The following is a 12,752-nucleotide window of genomic DNA, read 5'->3' on the forward strand; positions in this document are numbered from 1 at the left end:
ACCTCGAAAGACCACGTGACGAACACAGAAGATTCTCACCAAGCTACTTCCTGTGCAGGGGAAGCGGTGTATAACATTCTTTATATTTGAAAGCCCTTTTAGATGTTTTAAATGATAATTGTACTATGGCTGCGAAAGATTATGATCATTTATTCAAGCTCTTAATCATTGGGGATAGCGGTAAGGGTCCATTTCTCTGTGACCTTCGAAATGAACTTAAGTTGCAGTGATCTTGTCTACATTCGTTGATGATATGCCAGAAAAATTAGCTTTAGCATACAAACGAATTGTTCTTGTTTCAAATGCAGCGTGTTTCGACTTTTAAAGGCACATTAAACTTGCTTGGTTACTGTTCGATCTTGGCCTTATAAAGCAATCTAATGACAAGAATAATGACAAGATCATTGTAAACAAACTCGATTCTCTGTGATCAATTTAACGGGAACGTCATAATTTGATTTCTTGTCTGGTACAACCATGCTTTCCTCTGGTGCGTTTGTTGTTTGGCCATATCTTAACTGAATGACTGTTAAAATTGCTTGGCTCTTTCTATGGTTTACGTTATTTAACCACTAGGAGAAATGATCAGGCAATCATTTTATAGCAACAAAGGTACCAGATCTTTCATTCAGCCGTTTAGATATATCACACGAGTGGTACACAAGCTAATGAAAGTGTATTCGTATAGTGCAGGGACCAAAACTTAACTGCTGAGAAAATTTATGTGTAGAAAAGCTAGATACTGAACTCCATTTTACAATTGACTAAATCCTATGAGTACTCCACAAGACGATCTTCACTTGAATATAGAACGGTTGTCTTCATTATTTTGTAAATATTGTACTAGACTTGTTTTCAAGTATACTCTTGGCGCATGTTGAATGGGTATAAATTGTATATTAAAAATTTTTGTTTGACTTTTAGCCACCAGTTGCAACTTATTAAGATATGCTTTTTTATCTTTTGATTAAATATGTACATCCATATTTGATGTTACTTTATGTGTTTAGGCATTGAAAAATGGTATGTTTTGGGTGTTGATGGATGTTGCTGCCAGTTGTCGTGTCAAGAGGGTTGTGCTGTGTTTTTAAGACTTTAACAGAATGTTTAAAAGCACCTGATCTAAGTATTGATTATTCATGAATATAAATGATGTTGATTTGAAATTACATTGTATTTCCTCTTTGTTGTTTGTAGGTGTTGGGAAAAGTAGTTTGCTACTCAGGTTTGCTGATAATATGTTCTCAGGTGTGTAACTTATGTTGTGAAATATATAATAACATGAATGCAAATATAATTTTAAGAGTAAAATATTAAACATAGATTTTGTTACCTCTTAAGTTATTTGCATTTTGTACACAGGGAACTACATTACCACGATTGGCGTTGATTTTAAAATACGAAAGATAAATGTTGGTGGTGAGATGGTAAAGTTGCAAATTTGGGACACTGCTGGACAGGAAAGGTTTCGTACTATAACATCAACGTAAGTTTATTTTCATGTGGCTTTGATGTTGCTGTCTTGACTGTAAACTACTATGCAGATTTTGATATGCACATAATTGTGTAACGTCACGGCTTGGAATGAAAAAAAAAATCCAGTTACCATTTGGCAACAAGATACGAAAATTTACAGTAGTCACAAAGTCATCGCAATGTATTGTGTTGCTATCTCTTTAACAAAACAAAATGTGAGCCTCCAATACTTGTGTGTAAAGAAACTGCTGAAAATGGCAAATGATTGAGGGAATGGCGTTGTGCATGAATCGTCGCAGCTAAATTATGTTACAATAATTTTTGTGCATAGTATCTTCAGATTGAAAGAAAATTTGTGGTGAGAAACAAAATTTTTTTGATTCCTTTATTTATTTTAGTGAAAGTAGCGGCAAAGTGAGAAGTTGATTGTTCATAACAGTACTGTTTTTTCCTGTTAGGTATTATCGTGGAACACATGGAGTTATAGTGGTATATGATGTAACAAGTGCTGACACTTTTGTTAATGTTAAAAGATGGTTACATGAAATTGATCAAAATTGTGATGATGTACAAAGAATTTTGGGTGAGTAAGCAGGAGGTCACACAAGCACAGTCTAAACTGAGTGGTGGTGTTACTTGAAAGATGCGAGGGTTTATATGGAGATATGTACAGAAGTGTCGTTAAATAGATGCACGCGGAGGATTTCAGTAGCCATCACCAAGTGTGCCTTTGCTCTTTTCCCCAACTTCAACATCACTCGTCTCTTGGAATACAGACAATAATATTGTTAAGGGCCCACTGACGTATTTTTTGGGGTGCGTTGCTAAGGATGTAATGGTTAAGTAATTTGAGAGAATTTTGCATTATTTTGGTCAGTTTTGAACTTTTGTAAGCCAATTACCCTAAATATGACGTCATCATACCACACCCATGGTCATGTGACCAATAAAAGAAAACTCTAAATTTGTCTCCGTGCTACGCAATTTGGGTATTTAATCGATGGTTTAATAATTTGTATTTGTTTTTGCATCCAGCCAAGCATATTAGTTTTCTTTTTATTTTGAAAAATGTTCTTTTTAAAGACATAAATGATACTGAAATACCCATAACTTTTTCAAAAAAGATGATTGTAAAAAATCAATGCTTAGCTATATTCTGTATTTGGGAGTGAAACGTGCCATGTAAAAAAAGATTTAATTCAATTTAAAACCGCCGGAAATTTAGCTTTTTCCCCAAACCGGAAGTCAGATCATTTACGCATGCGCAGTTGATCTGAGAACGAGCGCAAGGAAGGGCGAGGAAAAACCTTCGATGGAAACAACAGTTTGTGCGGTGACTTTTGCTTGTGAGTGGGTTTTCTTGTCAGCTCATGATATGATGACGTCGGTTACCGAAAGTAACATTTCACTTCCTTAGCAACGTGCGAAAAATCCGTCTTTGGGCCCTTAATGTCACAAATTGTCCCTCAAAGGCTGCTTCTCAAGTAGGGATAAACTTAAACTGCTCCATTTACACTGTACATGTACCTTGACCCAAAAAGAATCCTAACGTTTGCCCTAACCTCATTATTAGAAATGTGCAGCAAAGGCTTAGGGGGTATTTACATGAGACCGGGATGAGCTCAGACCAGCTTGAGTTCGTATTGATCTCCTTAGCTTTCTTCTTTTGCATTTACTTGAGACCGGTCTGTCAGTGAACGCAGACTGGTCGGTTTTCTACTTGGTTACTGGACTGAGACGAGAAATTCTTTTACCAGTCTGAGTTCATAACGGTCTTGTGTAATTGACAACAAATCTCAGACTGTGTCCGCAAATTTCGAGCTTTTGGGTCAGCAATACATTTATTGCACAAAGATATCATTTCGTCCCAGTTTTCAGTAAACAGCTGCAAGAATTTCATACCGGTACAAGTTCGTACTGGTCTGAGTTTGTCTCAGTCTCATGTAAATACCCCCTTAGACTAAGTGACACTTCGTGTTGGATGTCAAAATTGGGAGTGCATCTAATAGGCCAGTTTCGAGTTCATGTCTGCCACCTCTTCAAAGTGAGACTAAGTGCGAAGGTTGTCTTATGGAAATTAGTTTTCATTCATATGTAAAGTAGAAGCAATTACCATCACAAAACTTCACACTTAGACTCACTTTGAAAAGGAGGCAGATGAACTTAGAAATGGCCTACGACATGCATTTTTGGACATACGTGTTTATATGGGACCAATACATGTATGATTGATTTCTGTGCGTGCCAAACCACAGACAATCATTAGCTGAAAAGGCCATGTCCCAATGTTCTGAAAATTGTTTGGCAATTAATTTTATCATCATCATCATCATCATCATCATTCTTTCTCATCATGCCAATGGCCACCCCATAAGGCTGTCACACTTTCTCGCCAACATTGGCCATGCTCCAGCTCTTCCACCTTGCTTACTTTCTCTCCCTTTCTGCAGTCATTCTCCAAGTGGTCTTTGGCCGCCTACTTACTCTTCAACCTTCTGATGTTTGGCAATAATTATTATTATTACACCAGAAAAACAGTGGGGCTAGTTACATTTAGCTGATTTTTCTCACTCCATCTTATTTAAACAAATTTCTGAGAGCATTTGTGTTGTGATGGATCTGGACTAGTTTTGGTCTGACTTCGTAGCTATCTTACCCAAATGAAATATACGTTGCAAATGGTATTTTTAGCTTTTACAACTTTTTTTTAAAAAGTAGATTGCCTTGCTCAAAGCTATGCACTGAGACTGGTCCAAAGGAATGGAACTTAAGGCATAATGTTATGAGTTTCTGATTTTTTTCTGTTTGAATTTTATGTAATGTCATGAAGTTAATGTTAACCTTCCAACAGTTGGTAACAAAGACGATGATCCAGACAGAAAAGTTGTAGAAAGAGAAGATTCAAAGAAGTTTGCAGAACAAATGGGAATCCAGGTGTTTGAAACAAGTGCTAAAGACAATAAAAATGTAGAAGAGGTAAGAATATTCATAGTGCATAAGAAATGTAAGAATAATGGAAATGAAGGGAAAAGTAAAAGGGTTTAGTTTGTGACTTGATTTAATGTCATGAGGCCACTTACAGTAACATGATTTGCAACTTACATTCGCATTGCAAACACAGCTACATGTACGTGTACGTGTGTATTTAAAAGATGTCTAAGCTCTAACTTTGAGACCGAGAACTTGGACAGAGGGTACGTAGTTTATCTGTAAATCTGTATCGTTATTATGGATACCACAATAATGATCAGAGCCCAGTTGTTCAAAAGCCGATTAACGCTAATCCCAGATTAAAGATTAACCATGGAGTTTATTCCTTTAAATGCTGCTCAATGCTGATATTCGGCAAAACTTTGCATTAGAAGGAGTCAATCTTTAAAAACAAAAATAAGCAAAAGAAAATTTCACCAAAAGGTTGAAAACAAGAAACAAAAGTTTACGCTAATCCTGCATTAAGTTAATCGGCTTTTGAACAACCGGGCCCAGGAGATCTGTGTGGGATTTTACAACAACTAGCTTAAGTTAGTAGGCAGACCACTGTAAATGACATTAATCTTGAATGTGAATATTGTATTTGCCTTCTTTGTTGCAAGTTGGTTCCTTTCAGAATGCAACATGCAAACTTGGAAGTGTAGGTAATATTTTGCAACATGACATGCTTGTTGCTTGGCAGTGGGTACATGTAAGGGGACAACTGAAAAGAATAAAGAGTCTGGCAGCTGGAGCAACCAACCTATACACCCTTTCAATAAGTCTGATATATGCCGTTTTCCCCTAATGACGTCAAACTCATGCTTTTAAAATTTATTCAGAAATGTACAAAGGCCTAAAACTTTTCCGATTTCTTTTCTTGTTTGAAGCCTTTGTACATTTCAAACAAGAAAAGAAATCAGTAAAGTTTTAGGCCTTTGTACATTTGTAAATAAAATTTGAAAGCAAGAGTTCGACATCATTAGCGGAAAACGGCATATATTAGACTTATTAAAAAGGTGTATATGTACATGTACCTTTCTAATGCCCTGTCTCCAACCATTAAAGGGGCTTGTGTCACACAAAATAATGTAATTTTATGACACCCAAAATGCCCAAAAAGTAGAAGCAAACATTGCAATAACCACTTTAAACTGTTGAACAACATAAAAGAAATACATCAAAAGGAAAGAGAAGCATGGATGGACACAAATGGACAAGATAAATTGCATTTGGGTAATCTTCAAAAAAGTCGGCCCAACATTTTTCAAGTTTAGGGCAAACCACCTGGACAAAGGTCGTTATTTCCCAGAATCATCCTTTTTGTGATGTAACTATAATTTTATCAGTAAAGAAATTCCGAAGTAAAACTTTCCCGTAACCTCCCCAAAAAAATGACGTAGCCCCTTTAAAAGCTACCTGTCATGGGCTCGATGAAGTCATGAGATTCAAAGTAATAATCCAACCACTAATGTTGATGGCGTAGTGTACCGATAAGAAAGATGAGCTTGGTAATGGGCAATTGGACAACTGGGAAAAGAGGCATGTCAGGTAGAAATCCAAACTAGCTTCTTATAGGTAACTTTGATTCCTGTCTGGGAAACCCTTCTCCTTTCAGCCGCTGCCCTTGCCAAGCGGGTAGAATATCAAAATCATGATGCATGAAGGTTTACTTTTATTTTTGTATCCAAATTCAACATTGCTTAATCTGCATTTCCTGTGTTTTTTGTTTTATTTTGTGCAAACATCAGCGGTTTTGTACACCATAAAGCGAGGAAGTTATGATGCTGTTGATGATATAACAACTTAATCTCTTCTTCTATGTTTTCAGGTTTTCAATGCAATAACACAAATGGTTCTTCGGCAGAAGAAAGATCAAATAGCGAAGGCAAATGAACAATCAGGGGTCATAAAAGTTAAAAAGGAAAAAAAGTCAAAGAAAGGAAGATTCTGCTGATAAACAAAGCGCCCACATTTTAGATGCTTCACAAATCAAGTCATGGAATGTACTGACTTTCAATGATTGTGGCTTTCAAGCAGCTGAAGTGAAATTAAGACAGATCTGATTGAAAAGCTTATGATGCTCCATGGACATATTTGTGTCAGTATGCAGAACACAAACTGCAAAACTACTTCACTTGTGTACAAAGTCTCAATGTTAGCCAATCATTCACAAAGTACAGAAATGTGCCACAGCGTGTTGGGTTTTTTTCCAATCTTACGGCATAAACTGTTTTGATTTCATTATCAAACAATGATAACAGAAGTACCCAGTAATAATAATATTATCTTATTATACATTCCAGATGGCTAACTGGAAGAGAGATTTTTTGTGGAATGTGCCAAACTGCTGTCATTGTTTGACTGTTACGTGAGCACTTGCATCAGGCTGAGGGGAATATTTTGATCAAATTTGTAATATTATGATTCTTGAATCTCTTCCGACAATAATTTATAAATAATTTTGAGAGACTGTATGCTAAATTACAGCAAGTAGCCCTGTGTTATATTAAAATTTTTGTTGTACTGAAAAACCACATCAGAAAAATCGATTTTGATGTATTTAAGTTCACTTTTAGACAAAAGGGATCACACCAAAGCTCCAGAGAAAAAATGTTCATTCAAATTCTCATTAATTTTTACTCCCCAAAACCAGGATGAAGATGGAGTCAGTGCAACAAAAAGAGATTAAAAGGGTTTTTCGTTCCTTCAAGTTTATCCCATTCTCTCGAATGTTGTTTGCAACCTGAACCAAAACTAGCCACTTACCAAAGTTACATGTAAGAATACTATCCCTTCAATACTTTAGTGGAGTGGTTAGTGGTTTAGTTTCTGTAAATACCTTGTTCCTTCGTTTCGCTAAAGCTTGCTACATGTACCTACTTCCATTAAGGTTCAGTATTTCTGAGCTGCTTTTGTTGTGGTCATATTTTCTGCACTTTTTTATTTATAATCACAAAACAAAAAATAATGATAGTTGATCTTATGGTACAAAGACTAAGGAAGGTACAAATCTTTCTCACAAAAGGAGCGAGTTACATGTAGGTATAGGTCGTCTTCATGCTGCCATTAACCTCTAAACACAAGAGGCCTGATGACAGGTTTATCCTTTCCAAAGAAAAAACTTGCTGGATAACGCAAGTTTAATGTAAGTTGAACCACTAAAGTGTCACGCACCCAGTGGGTGATGAATTTGTCAGCAGAGCAAATTGTATTTTGTGGTTCTCAAGCTTAACTGAGAGGTAATTTTTTAAGTATAAAATGCCTATTGTCCCTTCTTGCTTTTACACTTGTGGTGTAACTTTTAACCTAGTTTGTAACATGAAGCCTTTACACTGACAGGAAAGGACGTGTGTAAATATGAAGGGAAAGCTCCCAAATTGTGTAAACATAATGTTGTGCAGTCCACTTGACTGTAGACACCAAGAGCTCATGTAGCCACTCAGTCTCGCAAGGAGGCAAATAATTTCACCACTTATGTTTGTTGTTAAGATTGCCCTAGGACTTCATATGTGTAAATATTTTGCAGCCTATAGAGTAAAAAATAAATAAATAGAAATTACAATTCTGTAGCTTCGCTAAAAGTTGACATATTTGCAAGGAAATATGTTGCAAAGGCGTGTTTCCCGGTCAGGGCCCAGCACAGCACAGTCCTTGGCTCCAGGCTGTGGAACAGGGTTGCTACAGTAACGAATTCTCTCTTTAATACCACCACCGCAGTCTGCATCACACGGTAACCATGGTGACCATGTGCTGTATCCACCATCAACTGTGACAAGAACATAGACTGAGTTAATAGTTGTGCTACAGTTTCTGTTTTATTTTACAAAATTTCAGGGGCCGCGGAGGGGGAGGAGCTGGGAGGCTATAGCCCCCACCCCAACTTCTTTCCTACAGGTTTTTTTTCTGCCAAACCTCTCCCCTCCCCTCACACTTCTGTGATACGTACCAAAACCTTGCTCCCCACTTTCAAACGTACTCCGTGGCCCCTGTAAATACCAAGAATTGATCTTTATTTGCAGGTATAACACTTCTCGTGCTTATCGTGTGCAAATAGACCCTATTCATAAATGGAGGTCAATTTATAATTCTTTTGTCTAAATGCAAATTAGCCTACCAAGCCTCGATGCCATACAGTGAATTGAAAAGAATTCTTGCTGTAAAATGAGGCTTGGTAGGCTAATTTGCACTTGGACAAAAGAATTATCAATTTGACCGCCATTTATGAATAAGGTCTATAAAGTATCATTTTTACCCTTGGATTTTTAGAGCAGCTAGTCGCTAATATCTCCGAGAATTGAACTAAAGAACTTTTAAGAATCCCAACTGGCCGGAGGCAAACCAGTTGGCTATTTACAAGTGCAGCCAGGAAATTGAACCAGGGACTACCAGGACCAAACTCAACGAGTGGTCAGAAGGCGTCTTGAACCCGGGATCTCCGCATCTCAAGGCAAGCGCCCAAGCCAATGGACTGCACTGCCTCCTATCAGGTTAAAGTTATTGTTATGAAAATACCTTCCATCCTATCTTTTGACTGTGAAATTAAAAAACTGCGACTGCTAAAACATTAAATTTTATGAAATGATACAATTTTGAAAGCAATAACCAATCAGACGTGAAAAGCGCCTTAAACCCAGAAACAACGATGAGTTTGTGGCATGTGCAGGGAACCTGGCCCCTGGCCCAGTTGTTCGAAGGGTGGATAGCGCTATCCACTGGATAGCGATTTATCCGGTGGCCTGATCTCTACTTAGCCTTTTTGTGAACTTTCGTTTATTTAAATTTTACCTATTCTTTCTTCCCGTTCCGACTGACTGCCCGATTCTCCGAGGATGGATCTCAACTGCGATTGGTACGTTAAAAGCACCTGTGCCTTTGCTTTATTAAGTAAGCCAGTTGGGAATTTCAAAAAAAGACCAAAAAGGAAAGAAAAGCCCTGAAAAACATGCTCGCGTCGGGACATTACAACTAGCACATATTGCAATTTCAAAAGATTTTAGAATGCAAATGTTGAAACTGTTTTCCATAAACAAAGGAGAAAATTATGAACTTGTTTTTATCCGGCTCAAGAATGTGAACAAGCAAATAGAGACTAATAAAACTATTTTACTCATTTTGGTCTCATCAGCATCCTTTTCAGTTCTTGTAAGGCACCGCACTAACAACAGCACTTGGCATCTATTACTCCCTCCCCAAGCCATTACCACCCAACCATCAGAATACCTGGACAAGTCGTTGCAAGAGTGCAATCCCTGCTCTGATAAAACTGTCCTATGCATTGCTTCCCGCTGTTCGAAGGTGCGGGATTTGTACATGTTCTAAAGCGCCTCTGAAAGCCTCTGGCACATGTTTTGGAGCATGGACCAAACTCACTCCATGGACTGAACCCTCCATCCACTGTGGGAACAAAAAAATTAAAACATCTAACCCTCTCAGTCCTGTGAGTGAGACTACAGATTTTATTACGCCAGACTACCTGACGCAAGACGATTTTACTCGTCAATTAATTAAATTTGGGCCGCTTTTGACATGAGTGGGTTAAACCATTTCGAACAGCTGGAACGTCTTACCAGACTGTTTATCGGGGCAAGGAAATCGCCAATAAACCCTGATCGTTGTATTAAGTACGTTCAACTTAGACAATTAACTTGTTTGAAAGCACTTGGCACTTGCGAGTATAAGCGTACTTTATACGAGAACCGGAAATACGTCTGCTTCCGCGGCCACTGAATTTCGCGCCAAAACTTCCTGCCCTGTACCAGAGCGACGGATACCACAGGTTTGTCACATGTCATGGGAAGCAGTATTTGAGATGTGCTTTTGAAGGGACAGAGATTTTAGCAGTCTTGCCCTTAAAATGACAATGAGAGACCTTACAGAGGTAAGCAGATAAGAAAGTTAATTTACTATACCGTCACAGTGTTTTGTTCAGGTCGTGAGACAAAAACGTTATACAAAGCTCTTATATAATTCAGTAATTTACATCGTCGGCGACCTTTGAGCGCTCAGCCGCTTGGCACATGCCTGAGCCAAAACACACAAATTTTATCGATTTTTTCAACCACAAAGTAAATGTTTACGCAGTCATTTAGTTACTTTGTTTTTCCTTCATTGACCGTATCTTAAAGGACTAACAGCCGATTAATAAAGCACAACTTATCGGCGAAACGCTAATGGCGGCTACATTGAAACCACTCATGTAATAAGATGGCTCCTGTATCATCGTCTAATTCCTTCGTCATATTTCGGGGAAAAGGGAACATAGCGTAACATGGCGTAAGAAATAAACTTACTTAATCAAAGGGAAGTGTTCGAGAATAGAATCGAGACTGAACTATGTTAATGAAACTTTGATTGTGCTTGACACCTGCGTTTATTTGTGTTACAAGTACACTGTTTACTTTGCGAAACCTCTTTTTGCCGTGTACAATATCTTACCGGGACAACCTTTGCGATTACAGCGTCTGACTTGAATGGATGGACCCAATAAATGACACATCTTTCCGCCCGCACTGGGAATGGGCCTGTTACAAATTCGAGTTCGCACCTGAGCCCCTCCACCGCATGATCTGTCACATACTCCCCAGTCTGACCACTCGCTATATCCCCCGTCTAGGGAAGGGGTCAGGGAAAAGCAGTTAGTGGCAAGGTCAGATATGAAGTAACTTAAACGGTTTACCTCGGTGAAAGCATTGCCTGCTTAGTGTGATAGAAATGGGCGAAACGCTAATGGCAGCTTCATTGAGACCACCCATGTAATAAGATGGCTCTTGTATTGCTAATTCCTTCGTCATATGATCTTGAGTGTTGGGGAACGGTCATTTGGCATCATATTTGGTTTTCATTTTTTACGTTCAGAGCGTAAGACAAAGTTTAAAGGCTCTTATTTGTGAGGTGGGAGGCCTTCTGAGTAGCCCCTCCGTTCTTTGACTGTTGGGGTGAGGGCATTCACCAATTAATTATAGTACTTAATGCAGTAATTGGGGGTCCCAATCTTCAAATGAAATGTTGTTGTTTTAGGAATAGAGTTAGGATCCTGCAAGCTAGACTCATACATGTAACGTACAGCGAGTCCAAGATTCAAATCCTCCATTGGACACTCTCCGGCCAGTGCGGTAACCCTGCTGCTTCACTATTCGCTAATTAATAAACACGAGGTGTGTTTTATCATACCTCTAGGCAAAGAACGTGATAGTGCGGGTTCTGTAGCAGCGTTGCTCACTCTTTGGGAAGCTGGGACGAGTTGCTGATACTGTGCAAAACCTGGAGGGAAAACGAACACAGTTTTACCTATATCACATACTGTATAACGTGCATGCATTGAAAATGATTTGTCTTTTCCCTCATTTGATTCCGTTCTGAAGTAAAGGAAGCAATAGTGCTTTGCTTACGGGTGTCATTCAAAACTTGCAGATATATGGGCCGTGAAAAGAGAGAGAAACGACCTCACTGAATAGTAGTGTTCAGAGACCCAGTTACTATTTCCCATTGACGAGTTAAGTCGTCTGACCTTAGATCGACTAAAAGGGTTAACAAAAGCCGTCACACAGTATCGTTAACTGAAGGTTTTCAGCAAATTTCACTTTGATACCTGAAAACGGTAATGCCCCGTTATAGGGAAACATTCCGGTCTGTTGTCCGTACAATAGTGGTCGCTGTGGTGTCTGAGGATAAGCTGCAAGGGAGCAACAGAGAAGTGTATGATTGAAACCCGCCTAAAAAGACTTGGTTTATTAAAATTTATTATTCTACTATTACGCCATTTTACCATATTTGGTGATGAGAACGCGCAAAATATGGTAATACTCTGTAGTGTTTAGAACAGAGCAAATACGGACGGAACGGGAGTTTTGCAATGAAAGAAATTGTTCTCAACACGATCCAAAGCCTGAGAATTTAGCTAGTCATTGCTTGTCACTCGTCATTTCGTTTATCCAATCAAATAAAGGACATTTGGCTGGCTTTTTGTGCTGATTACATCGTTCGCTCGCGCTCTGAAGGACAGCGATGATGATGCATTTTTTTTTAAAAAAAACACTCTTACCAAATAAAATTGAAGAAATGTAACACTGACCTTTTTTGTAGTGGAATAATAAAACAAATAGTTATTCGTATTTTGCAACTCGCAAAATATCCGCGCGTATTATATGTTAAACCAACAAAAAAAATGTGTGAAAAGAAAATTTCTTTAGTAATTAATCATTTTCTCTGTCATCAACTACGTGGTTGCATGGTTTTCTTGACCGCCAGAGGTCGTCTTTGTCATTTTGTTCACTGGTGTGTTCTTCCAACGGAACGGTCATTTG

General features: G+C 38.3%; 3 protein-coding genes across 4 annotated transcripts in view; 2 read left to right on the plus strand and 1 right to left on the minus strand.

Moving 5' to 3' along the window:
- Positions 1 to 8,018, plus strand: LOC138047465 (ras-related protein Rab-35-like). Its single transcript, XM_068894331.1, has 6 exons — positions 1 to 180; positions 1,198 to 1,248; positions 1,363 to 1,486; positions 1,935 to 2,059; positions 4,328 to 4,452; positions 6,278 to 8,018. The coding sequence occupies exons 1-6, from the start codon at positions 126 to 128 to the stop codon at positions 6,401 to 6,403; spliced, it is 606 nt and encodes a 201-aa protein (XP_068750432.1). The 5' UTR covers positions 1 to 125; the 3' UTR covers positions 6,404 to 8,018.
- The window catches only part of LOC138047451 (uncharacterized), a 15,016-nt gene continuing 8,660 nt past the window's right edge, over positions 6,397 to 12,752 (minus strand). The window contains 5 exon segments of the mRNA XM_068894303.1: positions 6,397 to 8,215; positions 9,670 to 9,843; positions 10,885 to 11,058; positions 11,620 to 11,709; positions 12,038 to 12,121. Of these exon segments, the coding sequence (XP_068750404.1) occupies positions 8,025 to 8,215; positions 9,670 to 9,843; positions 10,885 to 11,058; positions 11,620 to 11,709; positions 12,038 to 12,121 (713 nt within the window). The 3' untranslated portion in view covers positions 6,397 to 8,024.
- LOC138047460 (uncharacterized) overlaps positions 10,230 to 12,752 on the plus strand; it is a 15,215-nt gene continuing 12,692 nt past the window's right edge. Inside the window, exon 1 of one of the 2 annotated variants that reach the window (XM_068894326.1) lies at positions 10,230 to 10,327. The gene's annotated coding sequence lies outside the window, so the exon portion shown is untranslated. The remainder of the gene's footprint in view (positions 10,328 to 12,752) is intronic. The other variant, XM_068894325.1, reaches the window with a different exon arrangement.

Source organism: Montipora capricornis, chromosome 4 (assembly GCF_036669925.1).
Source record: "Montipora capricornis isolate CH-2021 chromosome 4, ASM3666992v2, whole genome shotgun sequence".
NCBI lineage: Eukaryota > Metazoa > Cnidaria > Anthozoa > Scleractinia > Acroporidae > Montipora > Montipora capricornis.

Coding starts and splice junctions, on each gene's coding strand:
- LOC138047465 (XM_068894331.1), top strand. CDS start 126: ATGGCTGCGAAAGATTATGATCATTTATTCAAGCTCTTAATCATTGGG. Junction 181..1,197: donor CTTAATCATTGGGGATAGCG/GTAAGGGTCCAT, acceptor TGTTGTTTGTAG/GTGTTGGGAAAAGTAGTTTG. Junction 1,249..1,362: donor TGCTGATAATATGTTCTCAG/GTGTGTAACTTA, acceptor TTTTGTACACAG/GGAACTACATTACCACGATT.